Source organism: Coturnix japonica, chromosome 6, assembly GCF_001577835.2.
Source record: "Coturnix japonica isolate 7356 chromosome 6, Coturnix japonica 2.1, whole genome shotgun sequence".
In the NCBI taxonomy this organism is placed as follows: Eukaryota; Metazoa; Chordata; class Aves; order Galliformes; family Phasianidae; genus Coturnix; species Coturnix japonica.
Window position 1 is genome coordinate 17,142,915 of NC_029521.1, and position 20,015 is coordinate 17,162,929.

At 40.2% G+C, this 20,015-nt stretch overlaps 1 protein-coding gene across 6 annotated transcripts in view; it reads left to right on the top strand.

Annotated features, from left to right (window-relative positions):
- The window catches only part of PCGF5 (polycomb group ring finger 5), a 54,421-nt gene that overhangs the window by 23,260 nt on the left and 11,146 nt on the right, over positions 1 to 20,015 (top strand). For 2 of the 6 annotated variants that reach the window (XM_015866877.1, XM_015866872.1), the window contains exons 1-9: positions 1,519 to 1,648; positions 2,095 to 2,404; positions 10,166 to 10,262; positions 14,468 to 14,523; positions 14,636 to 14,695; positions 15,837 to 15,985; positions 16,590 to 16,688; positions 17,924 to 18,013; positions 19,732 to 19,791. In XM_015866877.1, coding sequence (XP_015722363.1) covers positions 2,293 to 2,404; positions 10,166 to 10,262; positions 14,468 to 14,523; positions 14,636 to 14,695; positions 15,837 to 15,985; positions 16,590 to 16,688; positions 17,924 to 18,013; positions 19,732 to 19,791 — 723 coding nt within the window. In that variant the 5' untranslated portion in view covers positions 1,519 to 1,648; positions 2,095 to 2,292. Of the gene's footprint in view, positions 1 to 1,518; positions 1,649 to 2,094; positions 2,405 to 10,165; positions 10,263 to 14,467; positions 14,524 to 14,635; positions 14,696 to 15,836; positions 15,986 to 16,589; positions 16,689 to 17,923; positions 18,014 to 19,731; positions 19,792 to 20,015 lie in introns of those variants that run through there. The other 4 variants (XM_015866873.1, XM_015866874.1, XM_015866878.1 and 1 more) reach the window with 2 other exon arrangements.

Consider the following 20,015-nt stretch of genomic DNA (forward strand, 5'->3'; position numbering starts at 1 on the left):
AAGCACTCAGCACCTCGTAAATACAGCCTGGTACCAGCAGGGCCGACCTCTTAAATTTTAGGGAGATGGAGCAAGAGTGTGTCATTTGCCCTCTGCCTGGGATGTGACTGGTGCTGTTTTGGAATGGTGTGTGGGAATCCATGCCAATGGAGCACATCTCCCAGCACCTCGACTGCTGCACAGTTATTGCTGTATGGGCTGCATGACAGATTAGAGACAGGACTGTGTTTTTAGTGTGCCTGGTTAGAACATTGTGTATCCGTTATTGTGTAAACATGAGCCTTGCTGATAAATTTGTTTAGAAAAGTCTTTTGTCTTTTTTTTTTTTTCCCCAATAGTGAGATTTGATAAAAACACGTTTTGAAATCTTTAACTTAGAATCCAGTTTATTTTTAAAGCAAGTCCTATCGGCCACAGTCATGTTGAAACAGTCAGGAGAACACTGGCAGATGTTTGTTATAAATGTGCATGTCGTCCAAGCTGGGTTGCTCGTGCTCATTCTGAAATTGTCAACTTCTGCTAAACTGCCAGAATGCAACTGCTGACTAAAATATTCCCTTTTGCTAAGTAAAATGTTTACATGAAGAAGAATTTATATTCTCTCCTAGTAACATGCTTCACAAGCTGTGCTTTCAAAGGAGCAGTGTTCCCTTAACAATGATCTTGCCACCTTTAGGACAGCGCTTTGCACAGTTTCGGCTTTCAAGCAGGAATACCCTCGATGTCCTCATTTCATGTCAGTGCCGCCCGCTTTGTCGCGCATTCACCGTGGCACTGAAACATTAATGACAACACCTTCCTGGCCTCAGCCCGGCCTGGCAGGTGGGCGCTGGAGGGCACGGCCCGGGGCAGGAACCGAGGGGAGGGGACCCGAACGGAGCATCCCGCTGCAGAATGGACCAAGCGCGGTGTCAGGCAGGGCGAGGGCGTCTGAGCTAACAGAGGAAATGCCTCCATGTATTGTTGTCTTTAGCGTTAGAACGAGCGTTAACATTTTCTAGAGCTACCGCAATAGAAAAAGACCTTTAAGGCCACTTTGGTTTTTGAAGAATTCCCTGGTGCCGGAGCGCTGCTAGGAGCAGGGGTCAGAAAGCGGACGGCTTTGAGCACGGACACAGCTCCCACGCGTGCTTAGCGTTTCCCCGGCTGGTTGGTGGCGGGGGCACACGTCTATCTGCTTTCGGGCGGCGGGCCTAACTTGGTCCGGCGCTTCACTGTTTTTCCGTGAAAGTTCGAGAGAAGGAAGGCGAGGGGCAGGGAAAGGGTCCGAAGCGTCACTTTCCCACGGGCAGAAGCTGAGGTTGCCTTTAAGGACCTTTAAGAACGCGATAGCCGGAGCAGGGCAGCCAGGTGCCGCCGAGTCGACAGCCCCGCTGCGGCTCTTACCTATGGAGCCCTATGGAGCCGCTGCCCGCGGGGCCGTTCGGGGCTGCAGGCGGCTCCCGGCGCGGCGCTGCGGGCGGTGGCGCAGCAGGGCTCGGCCGAGGAGCAGCGCCTGCGCGCCCGTCCCGCCCGCCCTGGGACCGGCCGCGGCAGCCGGCGGGGAGGGAAGGAGGGAGGGAGCGCTCGGAGGGGGCGGGTGGCGCACGCCGTTTCCCTTTCTCTTTCGCTGGGCGGCCGTCCGCCCGAGGCCGCGGGGCTCCGCCAGGTACGGCGGGGGTCGGGGGGGGGACGCCGCGGGCGGGACGGGACGAGAGTTCGGGCTGAGCGAGGAGAGACCGCCCGCAGCCGGGGCGCCCCGTCCGGAGAGCGGCGGGGAGGAGGGGGGGTATTAAGGGGGGGGGGCAGGAAGGGCACGGCTCCTCCCCGCGGGGGCCCGGCGAGGCCTGCGGAGCGCGTCGTGCCTCCTCGGGGCCGGGCGGGCGGCGAGACGGCCGGGAGCTCCGGCGGGGCGGGAGGGAGCTGCACCTGTCACCCCGCGGCGGCCGGAGCCCAGGGAGGGCGGCGGGGCCGGGCCGGGACTCGGCTGGGAGAGCGACCGCCGCGGTTACATAAACGGCGACCCGCGCACCCGGCAGGCCGATGGCGACGCGTGTCAGCGGGCGTCGGCCCGCACTGCCGGCTCACGCGGCTCTGCCTCCACGTGTGCTGTAGGTCCCGACATGGCTCGCCTGACGCCGCGGCGGGAGGTACGAGCCACGGCCCCCTGAGAGCTCCCGCACCGCCAGCAAATGCCTGGAAAAGTCCCGCAGCGCAGAGCGGCACCGCAGCGCTCCTGAACGGCCGGCGGCATCACCTCGCAGATCCGCTCCCTGAACCCCCGGCACTCCGACAGCCTGTCCTGCCCCACGAATGGCTGCTCAGAGGAAGCACTTGGTGAAAGATTTCAATCCTCATATCACCTGTTACATCTGCAAAGGTTATCTCATCAAGCCCACCACGGTCACGGAGTGCCTCCACACCTGTAAGTACCTTGCAATACATCCGTCCTTTGTAAGTGGCACCCCTGCAAGTTTCAGCTGATGTCTCTTTGGACCTCCATGCAGCGCTTTGTCTGCTGGTGGTGCACTGCATGGATTGCTCTGTTATTGCTGTTAGGTTGTACCTCTCTGCCACTTGGGTACCGCTGTGGATGCTCTCCTCAGCATCTCGTAGGGTGAAGATGCCCCTTTCCTCCCCCCTGAGCAGGGCGGTGGTGCTGGGTACGGCACACACGTGTGTCACCACAGCCTGCTCAGAACCAGACTACTGATGGGGTGTGGTACTCTGACGATGGAGCTGCACCGCTTTGAAACTGAAGCAGTGCAGCTGTTGGTGTACCACAGTGCACGCAGCAACTTGGGTTGGGCCTAACTCACCTAACTCTGTAGTGCTCTCCATGGCACAGTGAGTAGAAGTAGTTGCAAGTTGGCAGAATGCTTACTTAGGGAGTAGACCTCTCTGAAACTGACTCAGAAGAGATTGTTCAGGTTGTCTTCTGCTCCAAATGTTTCTAAAACATTTGTGTATGAATGATGCTGGATGTATCAGTGGTCCTTTCAGGCCCAGTGGAATTGCTTGCACACTTAAGTTTTTTAAATGTATTCTTGAATATAAAATAGCTTGCTTGGACCTCCTTGACAGTTTGGAGTATTTCCAAATAAAAATTGGAATTCTCCAGAAAAGAGTTAGAGGAACTGTGTGTTTTCTGGTAATCTTCCCCTTTTGAAACCTATAGTAAAGACCGGTTCAAAGCCATGCCCTAGCATTTCCCCATCTTTTACTTTTGATGCAGTGCTGTTTTTAAGCCAAAGCCCTGTATGTTCTGGTCACCAGGATATCAAAAACTTAAATAATTAAAACCTGTCATTCCTATGTGTTGTTCGTAGTGCAGAGACATCATTGTTTACCACTACAGTGTTCTTATTATTAGCTTACTTTCTGAGGAAAACTGATTTTGAACAGATTTTTCCCAAGTCTAGTATCAGCTAAATGTTATACAGCTCTTCTGGTTTGGGTTGTTTGGTGAACAACTTAACTGCAGGAGGAAAAAAGTTAAGAAGAGCATCCTGATAGCATTTTGAAATGAAATGGGAGAGAGCTATATTAGCTGTTACTGTTAATCTTTCCCTTTAAAGAAAATGGAAAACTTCCAGCATTAGGTAATCTTTTATTGTTAGCATTTTTAATGGCTGAAGTTTAATGAACAGTGGTAACTTTTAAAAAGTTGGGATGAAGCAAAAGTGTTGTATCTGAAATCGTCTCAGACTCCAAACATAAAAAACAACAAAAAAACACCTTGTTATTATTACGGAATCTTTCTGTTCAGATAATATGTTTGTTTATTTACTTTCATTCCCATTACAAAACAATAATGGCAGAAGGAGTGTTTTCTTCCAGCAGCATCTGCTGCTTTTATTCACTCTGTTCACTGAGACAGCTCTGTTAGTGCCTGCTCCCAGTTCTGCAGCTGGTTAGTGCGAGTGAAGCTCTCTGAGCTTCCAGGTAGATCCACAGGTCTCCTCTTTCAGAAGGTGTCCTGTGTTTGGATCACTAAGTAGACATGCAAGAAAGAAGGTGTTGAGTTTTGGTAATGGTTAGTTACCAATATATGATGCTTACAGTGTTGGGAAAGAATTAAAAAAGCTTCAAATGTTGATAGAAAAGCCTTATGCCTGTAGAGGAAGAGGTGATACGTATGTTGCAGAATCCCAGAGCGTACTGTGAGGAATTAATTCACACTTCAGTCTTTTAGAATCTTTATTTATTTATTTGACACATAGGTAGGATTTTTCAGCCACAGCCAAATAGTTACCACAGATTCTAATAGCTTTAACTCTCCTTTGGTGCTTGTCTTGTGCTGCTCGTTGCTGTAGTTTGAAACTGTACAAGTGATTCAAAACTGCAGATATGAACAGTTTAAGAAGCAAATTAAACTCTTGAGATGTTGGGAATGTGGTTTATTTCTATGGGAAAGATGGCAAGTGTATATTGACATAGATGTGCTCTAGCAATCATAGTAACTAATGTGATGAACAGTAATCAAATCAGTTAGTGGTTAATTAACATCTGTGTTTACTGAAAAATGTTAAGCAGTGAAGTTCTGTGTTGAGAAATGTGTGCCTTTTTAAATGTAGTGTTTCTGATGAAATTTTTGTGGATGTTGGACAGGCAACTGAGCTCCACTGTTTCACTATTTACTGGAAAGATTAAATACAACATAGGCATCAGTGGTATGAATTTTCCTGCATTTGTTGGGAAGGAAATGCTTACAACACTGGAAGAATAACGCATTATTCTACAAACTCACCTCTTCATTCCTTTTGATAAATCTGTGTTGACTACTCCTAGTCGCCTTTTTGTTCCTCTAATAGTAGGACATTGATTCCAAGGGACATGACATGTTCTGTTGTCTTTCCTGGGAGTTAGGGGAGGCTATTTAGCTGTAGTTGCCCCAGCCATCCTTCTTGTCCTTCTTAAAGCTGAGCATAACACACTGCCCTTTTCCAGTCAGGCAGACATCCGCTGTACCCACTGTGATTAGAAAGGTAGCTTTCAGCGTAATGAATCCTACCTACTCCATGGATTTGAATACATCCAGTTTTTTATGTAGGCCCTGCCCTGCTGCTTCCTGGCTTCCGGTCATCCCTTTCCTTCCTAAATCATTCTGGTACACTTGGACATCTGATTTCAGCCTCTGCCTCTGAAGGCAAAAAAGACATTGAGGACTTCAGACCTTTTGATGTTACCTATTCCTGAATTGTCTTCTTCATTCATTGGCTGGCCCATGTTTTCTATGAGCTTCATACAGCCACTGGCCTACTTGCAGAGTCCCCTCTAAGTCTCTCATTAGCTTTAGCTCTGGCCGTGCATTGGCCTTCCTGATTTGATCCCTAAGTGCCTGAGCAGTGATTTTATGTTCATTTGTTTCCCATCCCTAAGTCCATTTCTAATAAGTTCTCTTTTTGCATATTAATTATGAAGCTTATACACTAAGCAGTTCTTGTGTCCCAGGAAGTTCTGACAAAATTCCCTATACAGTAGGCTGCTTAGCTCTTGACATCTAAATTAATTTCATTTAAAAAACAGCCAGCCCTCCTGAGTACTTCTCTTTCTAATGATAGCCTCCTTGGGAATTCAGACTGGAAGGTGCTCAAACATTTCCTGAGGTTCGGAATCCTAGCTGCTGTTTAACTTCGGAGCCTTCCTCAGAATCAGTTGTCTTGTCACTGCAAGGCAGGCTGCCACACATGGCTGCATTCCTCGCCAGGTTTTCATTGTTTATGAGGAGATGAAGTGATGCGTTACTCCTACCTGGCCTCTCTAGCATTTGAGTTGAGAAATTGTCAACCGGTACAATCTAGGAACTGTGGAAATGCTCTTCAATCTGGAAAACACCCAGAGATAAAAATTTCAGTATAAATTTTAGTGCTTTTCAAGTGTTGCTGTATGCTCCAAAAAACCTAGTGCTCTCACAAGGAGATCCCAAATGAACTTTACTGCAGCAAAGCTTCCCACCCTCAGACAAGCAAGCTGAGCTACTTCTGTGCTCCTTGTCCTGCAGCAGCTCCTGTAAATGGCATGGAGCAGCTTTGCAGGTCTGTCTTACCTTGAAAGAGATTTCAAATGTTCTCTGCTTTCTAGCAGAAGGAAACCCACCTGACTATGTTTGATAACTGTAATTAATAGCACAGTAGTCTCATGTGTCTTATTTTCTGAGAAGGGCAGTTAAGTATATTAAAGGATTTTGTCCTGGTTTTGTGAAGAGACTTTGCTCAAAGTAAGTGCTTTTAATGCATTTTTAAGGTAGCTAATTAAGTACTTGTTACGTGTCCGTGCCATCACTGGGATGAGTTTGATATTCCACTAGCTGTGTGTATACTGCATTCTTCCTTTCCTCCCTGGCTGAAGGAGTGCTTAAATTTGAGAAAGGACATTCTTGGAAGAATTCAAACAATTCTAACAAAGAATTTATCCCATATTTAACTAATAAAACTTTTTCTTGTGGGATATCTAGAAGAAAAATGCAGTATATAACTTTTATTTGGGTTCCTTGGTGATCAATATTTTAAAGATACCCTCTTCTCAGTAAACAGTATCCATGGGTGCACCAGGCGTTGCCCCTTTTTAGTGTAAGATGACATACAGTACAGTCCTGACACTTGTATGTGTATTTTACAGCTGGGTACAAAGATCTAAAAGAATGTGTAAACCAGATAGCTCTGTACTGGGAAATGCAGCATTGTGTAGTATGTTATAGTCGCCAGTCAATTAGCATATGTCACACAAATACTTTATATCAGATGTAATGAATAACCTTCTTTGAGTTTAGGTTTTATTATGGCTCATCTGAACTGTCATAGTATAGTCAGGAAATACAGGTCCTCGTTTCACTGCACGAACCTCAAAATTCTTCAGACTGCGCAGATGTTGGTTAAACTGCTTTCTTCTGCCTATTCACCATCACTGTAACCTACCAAAAAGCATGTGGAAACCACGTCATTGATTTACAGTTTCAGTGTCGTGGTTTTTTTGTGGTACAAGATGACCTCATGATTTGTGTTGACTGCGCAAATACTTGGTCCAGCTCTTTATCTTTGTTTGGGGTAGGGAATACATCCATGTAGGTTTGGCTTACAATTCATAGTTCTCTATGATGTTTCAGTGTGTGTTCTACTCCAAGACCTCTCACACTGAGCTTTTATTGTTTATTAGTGTCTTCCTTGGACCCATGTGGCTTTCAAGGCTGTTATATTCTCTCAGAAAGTGTTTGACGAGGAATAGCAGAACAGAAATTTTCTCACTTGCTGTTCTCCATTGAAACAGTTATCTCTAGCTCAGTTTCTGTGAAATCAAGTCAGAAAAGGTCTAGAATAAACCAAACCCTCATGTTGCTTACCACAGTGACTTTCGGTTGAATTTCCATGCGGCCATTATTTATGACTGTGTTAGGCTTAATGATTTCATCATCATACCAGCTTCTCAGCTTTTAAATAATGTTTAAATTGAAATTCACCAATTAATGGAATTTCTGGGATAGCAGAAGATTCTTAACCTTGTAGTTATTACCAGAATTGTCATCTCCTGCCAATAGCTGGTACATCTGCTTCTGTCCAAGGCAGAATATAACCTCCATCTTCAACACAGTATAGGTGCCATGATTGAGATACCACGTGCTGCATTTGAAGAGCTCCGCTGACAATAGCATTCAGATTCCCTGTGAAAACTGGGCAAAGTAAGGTTATTTAGATTCTCATTCAAATCATCTGGGAAATGCTTATCCTGGGACTTTTGTTTCAGACTTTTTATTATCTTTGATTTGTGGCTTAATGGGCTCATCTTTTTTAGACCTTTGACTTACTGCATCCCTAGACCTGTTATCTACATGTATTTGCTTTGGTGTTGTTTGCTTCACTAATTATGTAAGAATTATGCACTCAAAATCTCCTGATTTTTGTATTATTATTATTAGGAAGAAGGCACCTCCTTTGTTAGCAAGCAGGAAAGTTCTAGTTTTCAGCAATGTTTATTATTGCAGTTCTGGCAATATTTCATTTTCTAGTCTATCTTCTCTAAAAACTCTTGCATAATATAAATGTCTCCAAATGGTCCTGTGTTTGAAATATTTCTCACTTTTCTATAGGGAGTACAGCGCACATTACTATTAATTAATTAGCCTTCTCCATTAAGTTTTATGCCGCATTGTGTACTCTTTCTCTTTTCCCATCAGTTGTTCAGAACAGGCCTTTTTAGTGGTAGGCTTGTTTCTGCTTGCTGAAGACTAGCAAGATGAAATAATGACTTTGTGCTGGAAGTCCCTGTTTCAGAAAGACAAGCTCATTTCATCCTACCTTTCTCCTGAACAATATATCAGAATTTGTATTCTTCAACATTATTGGGTGTTGCTTATTTTTTGTTTCTTTTTCCAATTCAAATGACTTTCCATGTTCTGGAGCCGTTTCTGGGGGGACAATCTTTAGTACTACACAATGTATCAAAAAAGTAAAATTATAGTAACCCACATTTGAAGGTGGGCAAGAAGGTTTTTGGAGGGTATTGGGTTATGTTGTTTGGCCATGAAAATCTGTCTGTGTCCATTATACAGACTCAAATGGTGTCGGCTATTTGCAAGTAATTCAGGTCTGGACACTTGGGCTTCTATTTGCGCCCCAGTGTATGTTTTTGCAGTGCATTATGTCTTGTTCAAAAAGCGTGACTTAGGAAAAGTGATGCTGCTTCGTCAGTGCCTATGATTGCTACCTGTGTCACTTGGTTGACCTCAGGGGATCAAGCACCCTGCTATCCAGCTACAGGTGAGAGGCAATGTGATGTGTTTTTTCAGGCTATTAGATACAAAAAGTATATAGAAAAAGTAAAGAAATCTTGTTGGTGCAGAACATCACACTCAGCGTTCTGTAATGGATTTCTTGCCCTTTGGAGGTGTTAGGCAACATATGTGCAAAAATCAATTAGGTGCAGTAATTTAACAAATTACAAAAATTCTGTGACATAAGGAGAGTTCTGTGGTTACAAGTTCCTTCATCTGTATGCCAGTGCTAAATACTTCACACTTTTGGTTTAAGAAGAAATGCACTCATGTCTTAAGGGCTGAACTGTGCTCTTGTACATCTCTGTTTGGAGGTCCCTGTCTGCACAGGGCTGTGCAGTGCCTCAGTCACTAGACTTGGTTGGCAGCACATAGGAGCTTTCTGGACTCCTTTTAACCAGATCATCAGTGATCTACCCTGTATGCAGCTCTGCTGGAGATATTTCACTTGGGGAGAGTGCCAGGAGCCAGGCTGAGCTGTGCAACCAAGGCTATGAAGTTCATGCCTTTCAGTCAGTATTTGAAACCACTTTGGAAAAACCTGCGCCTACACAGACTCAGCTGACATGTAATATCATTGCATTATCAGGGTCAGCTGATGTATAATAACTCTTCTGGGCATTCTAAGGCAGATAAGTACAGACTGAGCACATTAGGTGACATTTGCTTTAAACAAACAAATACCAAAACCCAACAAGATTGTCCTTAAAGACTGTCATATAATTAGAGCTTACCAGTTTGCTTTAGTGGTGATGTTGGTTCTTTAGGTAACTGATTAAAGAAATCAGTGTTTCAGCAGAAAACATATTGCAGTTGCAGCAGTCCATTTATTTTTTTTAGTCCATTTGCTGATGAGTTCGGAGCTCTCATTTCACTTTAAGTGATAATAAACAGAATATAGAGATTATCTCCATCCTGAGTGTTATAACGCATTAATAATAGTAGATGCATTTGTTCTCATCAGCTCCAGTTACATTTTCTTAATAATGGCAGCAAAATCTACAGACTGCAATTAATCATATGAAAGCAGAAGTAGTGCAGCACCTTCTTTAGTTTGATTTCATTTTGTTGGATTTTAAATTAAGGTTGTTGCTCTGAGTTTTTCGTGGCTGTGACTTTTTTTTTTTCTCATGATAACATTCAAGTATTAAGTATTTTCTGTAATTTCTGTCCAAAGGCAAACATTGCTGCTTTGAACTGGTGCAGAGTTTCTGTGAACTTTTCTCTTACAAAGAGCTTGCAGAGCTGGCTACGGCTTTGAGAAAAATAAGTGTAAAGCAATTAGTGCTTTAAAATAATACTCCTTCATCTGTGATACATGAAGTGGTTAGCTTAGTTAGCTGGCATCGTTAGATTGTGTTCAAGGAATACAACTTAGATCTTGGCCTAAGTTCTTTTTCTTTCTTTTTTGTCCCTCAGTTTGTAAGACTTGCATTGTTCAGCACTTCGAAGACAGCAATGACTGTCCCAGGTGTGGCAACCAAGTGCATGAGACCAACCCACTAGAAATGTTAAGGTAAGATGACATTGCACAACAGTGCTGACGTGAAAGGGCACAAAAATTAAAACAACCAAACAAAAAACTCTAAATATCATTGTTTTGAAATGGAATTGATTTTTTTTGCCTGTTTGTAAAATGAGTCAACTGTGTTTGACCAGAGATTCTGTCAGTTTTTCATCTTGTAGCAGACTGGAATTTTATAAATATATAAATATAAGGAGGAAAGACAGAGAAAAATCGCAGCAAAACTCAGGTACAAATTAAAATATGTTAAAGCCTCTATTAAACAAAGAAATGAAGCAGAAACCTTTTATGCTCTACATGATTAGGAACTTTATAAATAGTCTTTTTTTCCTTTCTTCCCCTTCTCAACAATTTAGAGGATTTCAAACTGCATGCAACCTTTTTGTTCTGCCAGCATTGCATAAAAAGGGTCATGCAAACAACTGAATGTTTTCCAAGGGTTATACTTGCCAATCTTCATTGTGATCTGCTGGTCAGTCTGGGGAAGCATCCAAGATGGTTTTGACACTGAGAATGACCATTCTTGAAAGTTTGTTTCAATATAACATCACCAAAAGAGAATGCAGAATTTCAAGAAAAATAATTTTTAGGACAATTTGTGTAGGTTATTATGATATATAGAAATGCAAAGTGGTAGCAATCCTAGAGAAATCAAGAAACGTCATTACAAGTAAAATTTCATATTTTCCTAAAGTGATGAAGCCACCAGCCTTGTCTCACCTCATTCCAGCTCACTTCCTGCTTTTCCCAGGTTTACTTTCTTACCTGCTTTCCACAGTGTCTGTGCAGGAAGTCCACACGTGTTAAGCTAGAGTTTAACATATGAGGAAGTCTTGCAAGAACAATGATGGGATATCAGTACAGGGCTGTGAAGGCAGACTGACAGATTCTGAAGTAATAAAAGTAGTTTTTGGGTGTACATCAAAGCCACATTGGATGGGGCTATGGGCAGCCTCCATTAGATATGGAGGTTGGAGGCCCTGCCTGCTGCCACGGGGCTGGAGCTTGATGATCTTTGGGTGCCTTCCAACCCAAGTCACTGCCTATTCATCAGGGAACATATTAGGTCAAACAACCCATGAATAAGTATTTACTAATTGTATAAAAGGAGCTGTTTTCACTCTCTTGATCTGTTTTGGACTCTAATTCTCAGAATACCTTTATAGGTTCAATTTTTGTAGATGTTATACTTTGTTTCTGTCATATACGTTAGTGTCACTCAATATGATCCAACAGGTTTTAGGAGAGATGTTCTTCAGTTGATCTTCCACATGATTTTTTTTGGAGGCCTGGAATTTGGATTATTCAGATAACAAACTTAACTGGCCAGACACTGGGAGAGTCAGAGAAAGTGACAGCATGATCATGCTTGTGAGATCTGATACTTTATTTATTTTTCATGGAATCTTTTGGAGATTTATTTTTTTTTAGCTGAAAAAAGAATTGAATGAGCTAGATCTTCAGAGGACCCCAGAGAAACCAAAGCAGTAAAAAGTAGACTAGCTGTTTCCTGGTCAATGAAATGACTGCAATGAAAACGAGTAAAATTAATCACTGTATGCTTGGTCAAGGCTATCTTGTGTGTCTCATTCCAGTGCTTAAAATAATAATTTGATATTACTGATTGGTCCTAAGGAAGCATTGCCTCCTTCTCACAGCTGCCTTTTGTACAATTTAAAAACAAACAAAAAAACCACCACCAACAACAAAACATTCAGAGGGCACAGTTTTTCTTTGAGATTTATGTAGTTTGTAACACTGTTGTGAACTCAGGAAGAAGTACTGTTGTGTCAGTGCTAAAATAAATATTTACACCTGGAGTTTGCTAGAGGTGGTATTATTTCCTAATTTACTGGTGTGAGCTAGAATTTTCTGTATTTTGCTTTGATTTTTATGACGGATGCCTGTGTACACATTCTCAAGAGATGTGTGTGTTTCAGATAGATACCAAGACAGTAGGTGAGAAAGAATAAATCCAAGAAACTCTAAGTGGTGCCATTAGCTGAAGTCTTTGTCAACCAAATGTTTTTGGAGAGGTAGGGCTAAAAGGGTTTCTGTAGATGTTTACCGTGAGTATTTTTCTAATTTTCAAATCTCCTATCGGCATCAGGAGCACTTTGCAGTAACAGGAGATGCTGTACAGAGTTTATAAGGCTGCTAATACACTGGAAACAGAAATGTTCTAGGAGTACATGTTTTATTCTGACAGGACTATTACAGGTGAGATGAAAAGATATTTTAGAAAATATCTAGTAGGTGTTTAGTCTCATGCTTTAAACAGGAAGGGCTAGAAGGGTAAGATAAGTTAAGCTCATAAGCCAGAAATGAGGGAAGACCTATTTTCTTTGCAATTATTTCCTGAAACTGCTAGAGTAACTGGATCCATTTGCCAGCAAACTGCATGTAACTCTTGTTTGCTGGTAGCCTTTTATGAAACAGGTCTAAGCATCTGATAAACTAGTAATTGGAAGAGCACATGAGTAGGGTGATGACGTTATCTTCTTTGGATGATGCCTGTGTAACTTTATGCACATGTTATACTTTGACTTACAGACCAGCCCCATCATTGCTAAGGAATGCAGCAAGTTTCTGAGAAATGACTCTGAATACCCTAGTAGTATTTTTATCTGAGATCTCTGAGATATACTTTATAAACTCTTTTATAAACTCAATTTTGAATAACTTCATAGCTGTCTGAGTTATTTAGATGTATCTTTCAGTTGACAGTACTGAAACACTGTTGAAACTAAAAGGCTGAGTCTGAAATTCAACATTGAACTCCAAACTGAAAATACAGGAAGAGTATTAATTTCTGGGATTCACCTTGCAAATTTAAAAGAATTCTGTGTTATTGATGTTCAGTAGTGTTTGGGCTGGTTGTACTATAAAGGCATGCTTTCTTAGCAAATTTTCCTGACTGATGCCTTCATTTGCTTCACTTCAGATAATTAACAGTTATCAGAGAGTAACTTTGTTCATAAAACTTATTCAGTATTATAGAAGGTGGGAGAGACGGGAATTATTCAAAGCTAGCATAAATGCTTGATTCTTCTTGCCAGACAGCCTGTTTTGATGGTTGGAAGTTGTGGGGGTGCGAAGAGGCGTCTAAAACATAAACAGTTCTCAGTTTGGCCTCAGCAGGAAGTATCATACTAAATGACTGAGCAACTTCTGAGTTAGGTCAAGTAATTTCATTTTGGAAATCTCTTTTTGACTCCTCATAGGCTTGGAAGATAGGAACACGGTTGGATGCTCCTGAAATTGAGAATATTTTTATAATTTCCTAGGTTTATTCCAATCGTTTATGGTTAGTTTCAATTGCAAATGCAAATAATGCAAAGAAGAGAAGCTGGAACGCTAGTGTATTTATTCTAAGAAGTGAATTGCTATCTACTAAAATGCTTCTTAGTGATCCTCAGCTGTAAAACCTTCAGGTCATCTTCTTTCTTTGCCACTTTAGCAGACAGGAGGTGGAGAATTGTCATGTGCTTCACAGCAGATCTAGAGCGTATTATTAATGATATGTACACATACGTGTATGTACATACATGAATATAAGAATATAGAGAGAGAGGTACAGATATATATTGTTACTGAGAAGACAAATCAGGGCAATTAAAAATGTACCAAATGAAGTTACTGTACTGTGGTTTCTAGCCAGAACAGAGTGGATGCTGTGTGGGCTTCTTTATCCTGCTCAGATTGGTTTGTATGTGTTATCGTGAGTAGGGAATATGTTCAACTTTCATTAAATATATTACAAGGGATGTCTATTATTATTATTATTATCAATACGATAATGGGGCCTATAGTTTCCATGCTTGTTATGCATTACTCGGTCTTTAAGATTTGGTACTACTTTTCCAATTTTTTTCTCTTTGACAGCATAATTGGTTCAGTGTAACACAAAAACAACAAAAACTTGCTGGCATGTTTTTCCCCTTTCCTTTACTTTTATCTGTTAGAAAGTGAATTTCTTGGTAATTTCTAGAAGAAATACATTTGAGCAGTAATTGAGTTAATCTTTAATGCATGTTTTCCTCTCAAGCTAAAATCAGCTGTTTTTCCATGATATATTATTTACCAGAAATATGCAATTCATTTTTCTGTTAAAAATGTATTTATTGTTTAAAGGCTAAAAATATTTTAAATGCAAGTTTCTACTTAAAGTGAAATATATTTTCTCCCCTTGAAAGGCTGGATAACACCTTAGAGGAAATTATATTTAAGCTGGTGCCTGGACTTCGAGAGCGTAAGTTTCTGATTCGGTTTTGGGTACTTGCTTGGGTTGGCGGAGGGAATCTGACTGTTTCTAATGCTGTGTCTGTAGTTCTGATTTACAAATTCATATTACTGTTTTCTAGAGGAGCTGCAGCGAGAGATTGAGTTTTGGAAGAAAAATAAACCTCAAGAAAATGGGCAAGGTGATGACTTCTTTTATTTTGTATTTTTTTCCCTCCCTCACATGTATGTTTGGTGATGTCCCAGCTCCTCATTAAGCCCTGATTCAAATGTTTGTGCATGTGCTTAATTGTTATAAATTCAAAGATAACATGCAAATTCTTAAAAATCTTTCTAAGTGTCATCTGGACTTTCCTTTACTTCTGCTCACCTTTTAACCAGTTGATTTACAGCACTAGCTCTTCTACCATTATTTTTGTTTGATTTTTCCCTAAGCATTCACAGTCATCATTCATGTAATTTTCCACTTGAATTCTTAATTTTCTTCATATTACAGAGAGTAAAACATAGAACTGCTTGAGCCTTTTTCACAGAATATTTTATGTTACTGAGTTTGACCAGCTGTTAAGTAGGAGGTTGTCAAGAATTAGTTACGACAAGTAGTAAAACAATTTTCTCACATTCTAAACAATGGTTTTATGTAGATTCCAAAATGCTTTTTCTTTTTTTGTTCTTTTTAATTTTTTTTTGGTAGTTCACCCTTGAACTTTGAGCACTTATTGAGCTGACAAGCAAGGAGGACACTTAACTGTTTTTGAAGCCCCTTTGATTTTTACTTCAGGGTTTTGATACTGTAGCCTACATGATGTGGGCTTTTAAAATATCTTTTGAGAGGCTTCCTTGCTTTACTTCACAGTAACGTTTCAGGAACTTGTCTCTGCTGTTATTACAGCAGACAGTTAATATGTGTTAATTATGCACGTTGCAGGTGCTGAGATTAGTTGTTCCACGGTACATTTACAAGCAGTGTTTTCTAGGTGAACTGCCACACCATAGAGTGAGTTTGCATTTGATACGTTCACGGTTGCAGCTTTTAAAAATCAGTGGACGCAAACAACAGTAGACAGGTTTAACTTTTGGGGCGCAGCATTTCCTGTCACATAGGAATCTGTTGTGCATTTTACTTCAAAATATCAGTAGTTAAACTTTGTTTTCATAGGTTGTAATTGATCAACTTAAGAATACACAAAATTAAAACTGCAGAGTTAAATTGAAGGAAAGTATGCTCTTGAATATTAAGTATTACTTCAAATAAGTGTTTGTTGGTACTGTGACTTTTAATTGTTTAACACTTCATGTGAAACAATTCTTCATGTTCTACAGAAGAAAGCCCCCAAACTGACAAACCCAAAGTTGATGAGGAGTGCGATGAAAATGAAGAGGATAAAGACTATCACAGGAGTGACCCACAGATTGCTATCTGCCTCGACTGTTTACGTAACAATGGGCAGTCAGGAGACAATGTAGTAAAAGTGAGTAGTAATGGTAATCTGTGGTGTTATTGTTGTTGGAGCTAAATCATTCTATAGCAATGCATTTTAGTGGGACAACACTGACCTGTTTTAATTCCATCCTTTAGTTAGTCTCTTTCGTTTGAGACATTTCAGTGCATCTTGGAATTTTAAAAGGATTTCATAGCATTATCTATTGGCTATTGTGGATTTTATTTAATTCTGTTTTATTTTTTTTTAGCTCTGATATCTTCCATCCTCAGTGGTATGTAACCACTTTATAGAGCACATTATGGCATAACAGGGAGTTGCTTTAAAAGTTAGTTGTGAGAGAGATGTTTCACACTTTCCGGATAGTTGTCTTAACATGTCATCATGAAACTACTTCTCATGTATGTTGTGTGCTGAATGGCTGGAATCCAAATCTTGTAAAGAAGTGAACAGGAATGAAGTTACAGTGCTAGTATGAGTTAGAAGAGAGAGTAGTAAAAATGGTTACTGATTGCAAAGAAGATTTCTTACAGCTGTCCTTGGACTGGAAAATGCTTACATGCTTTTTAATGAAAAATGAGAAGGCATGGTTCTGTAATTTCTAACATGTTTTTCTCTTCTGTTGTCACTTTAGGGTTTAATGAAGAAATTTATCCGCTGCTCTACTCGAGTGACCGTGGGAACTATCAAAAAGTTTCTCAGCTTAAAATTAAAGCTTCCAAGTTCTTATGAGGTACGTTTGGAAGAGCATTGCTTTTGCTTTTATCTCATTGCAAAGTGGTATTTTTTTGAAACTGAGCCATATGTACCCATGAGTTTACACTAAGTGTTCTTCAATATTCTAAGGTGTATTTTCTGCCATTAAGTGCGGAGTCCTTTTTTATCATAATGACTAGAAATTGCTAATGGTGCATCTCATACAGTTGTAATAAGAATTCAGTCCTTAGGAAGAAGTGACAAAATAGTATTTGAATTTTTTGAAAGGAAGATGCTTTTTTTATTTTTTATTAATATACCATTTCTAGAATTTAATAGAGGAAGAGATGTGTCTTTTCTCTGTGAGTGATTTGATTTTGGCCAGAACTGTTTTCTGGGGGGACTTCCTGATGTGGTAGAAGTTGTGATGTAGAGTTGAGACAGGGAGCCTGAAACTCCTGCAACAGCTTTCCTTCTTCTCAGGGATACAGGAGTTTTGACTTCAGCCAATTCTCATACAGAACTCAGTGCTTCCACACATTAGGCTTCCTTTAATGAATAGCAGCATCCCAGCTTCGGTCAGGGGTAGGGCTGAGTAAGATCAGGTGCACAGGTTATTGCAGAGGTGTATTATCGTGTTCCAGCCAGCCACTTTGTTTTACATTGATTTAATCAATCTCTGACATCTTAAGGTCATGCATTATGTGGTGCCTGCTTACTTACAAGTTTTTGATGTTTTTCTCTTCTTGGAAGTAGGAAAGCATTATGGCTATTGTAATGAAAGAATAGAAATAGATTTTCAGTGGATACTGTAATACCTTTCACAGTAAGAGAAGTACTTGTTTTTTCTTATGCCTCTAGTCCTTCCAGATAATAAAGAAACATGTCTGTATACGTGCATCTTCCTTGTAATTAGAGTTATTTTTCAACTAAATCATTTAAAGTTAATTCATAATTTATTTTTAAAGCTGAGAATTTCAACTTGTTTACAGAAACATCGTGTAGTGTTGGTAAATATGGACAAGTTTTGTCTACTGATAATTTCCTACTTAGTTTAGTACGTTTTCTTCCTGACCAAAACTGAAAAAAGAAGCAAAAAAGTAAATTGACACGCTACTGTATGAAATAGCCCATTGTCAATATGTTCTATTTATTAAACTATTTATAATAAGAGAAATTCCAGAGTTAGTTCTCAGAGATGCTCTTAAGAGTTCATTTAGTTATTAATTTTTACATCAGTCTGTCTTACCATTTGTTCTTTTGTATTTTAAGCTGGATGTACTATGCAACGGAGAAATCATGGGAAAGGATCACACTATGGAATTCATCTATATGACAAGATGGAGACTAAGAGGCGAAAATGTAAATGCTGTTCTATTATTACTGAGTGATGTTTGGGGATATTTATTATATGCTTTCACAGATTTGTACAAGATAGCTTTTGTGACCCTTCAAAAAGACGCATCCTTAAAAATGTGTTTTGCATGTTTTTTGGATTTCTTAAGTGAAAAAGAATCTAATGAGTGGAAACCCTGCAGCAAGTGTGTTGTGTAGATTCTGAGGCTTAAAGCTGAAAGGCATACAAAGTTTGCATGAAAGGTCTGCTCAGAATTTTAAGTAAGCTGTCTGAAAACCTGCGCACTTCACTCATTTGCTGCAAGTTTCCTTTTAGTGACATTTTACATCACAATATTTATGAACCTGCATCCAGCAGTTCTTTATTTAGAATCTGTTTTATTCAGTCAGTAATAAACTGTAACTCTGGCAAGTTATTGAAGCAATCTGATTGGCTTATGGTTGTTTCAGTGAGTACTACACCATGTTTTTTAGCTGTGCTATATAACAAGGACTAACAACCAGGTAATCCAGCTACATGGCTTTTCCTTATTGTGTGCAAACATTTTAGAACTGCAGTATTTCACTTACTTGAAGACTTTTCTTTCAGGTATGCTTTTGTTTAATTTCGTAGCCCTTATGTTGTCATGTATATCTAGTAGTTTTTGTTAGGACTCATATCTCTGTTTCTTCTCTTGTTTTCTAAATGTATCCATTTGTTTACATCTGCCTGTCGTTTGCTCTTTGCTTCTTATTGCTTGATGCTATGAGCAAGTTTGTTGCCTGCCACTACCAGTGAAGGTTATATTAGAGGAGTGATAAGTTTAAGCAGCTAACAGAATTTATTAATTCATTAATAAAATGCAGTGGGAAATGGACAGAGAAGACAGGATTAAGCACAGGATTAAGTTAAATTTGACAGTAGTATCACACTGGAATTTGATGGTTACTGAAACCTCGTGTTGCACCAGTGAGTACCTTGAAAGCAGCAGTGTCTGTCTGCCATGCCATTTTATCTTTATTAGCATTGGCTCTACTTGTAGGAAATTTTGAGGCAACAACTTGAGTGATAAAGGAATTCTTTTCATAAAATTTAATCCTGCAACCCCTGCCTACAAATGGACCTTTGGTCCTTACGGTGGTTTGTAAGCAGCAGTAACTGTCATCTTGACAAAAGGGACACTGGTTAAAAGTTTTTTAAAATCTCAGAGTTATCATTTTAACCTTGAATGAGTAGAAGAGTTGACAGCTCTTGCTTAGATTTGTAAGTTCTGTGTATATACATGGTACAGTCAGCTATGTGTTCATCTTTTCTTTTCTGTAGCTTTTGAGTAGTTCTCCTGAAGTCAGAGATGACAGACTAAAACTTGCAGAAATTGTATTGTGTTGGTGATAAATCCACTAACATCTGGGCTTCTCTAATTTTGTTTTCTGTCACTGTTTTGGATCTTTTAAAAAACATTAGTTGCAGTGCAAATTAATTCTCTTCCTTTGGATTAAGATCAAGTAAATCCTTTATTTTTGTCTTTGGTACTATTCGCCACCAGCCTTTACTGGCACATCTGTGGACCTTACAAGAGGTAGAGTAGTGAAGTGGAACATCCATTTATTCATTAGAGAAGTCTTTCTTGTTTTAAACAAGTAAATTTTAAACTTTACAACGGAGTTTTTAAAAAAGGAAAGATAAATGTCTATGTCCAGCTGTGGATGCCTCTTATCTGATCAGTAAATCGTCTCCTTCGCAGTTTCGGTGTCAGAACTGCTCATCTTCGCAAGTCTACTCACAGGATGGCACTTTTTATCAGGTAAGAGGCACTCACGACTGTACATATTGCAGTCGGTAAGGTCCTGTAAACACTGCAGTTATAATCCAAACTGGTATTTTTACCTCACTACAAAGTGCAAAAATACCATGAGCAAGACTTGAGTATTTTCATTCATTCAGAGAAAGCTTAAATAAATTAATAGAACCTTTTCAGATTACAGGTTTTGTAGGTGTAAAATATAAGACTTCTTTCATTTTCAGCTA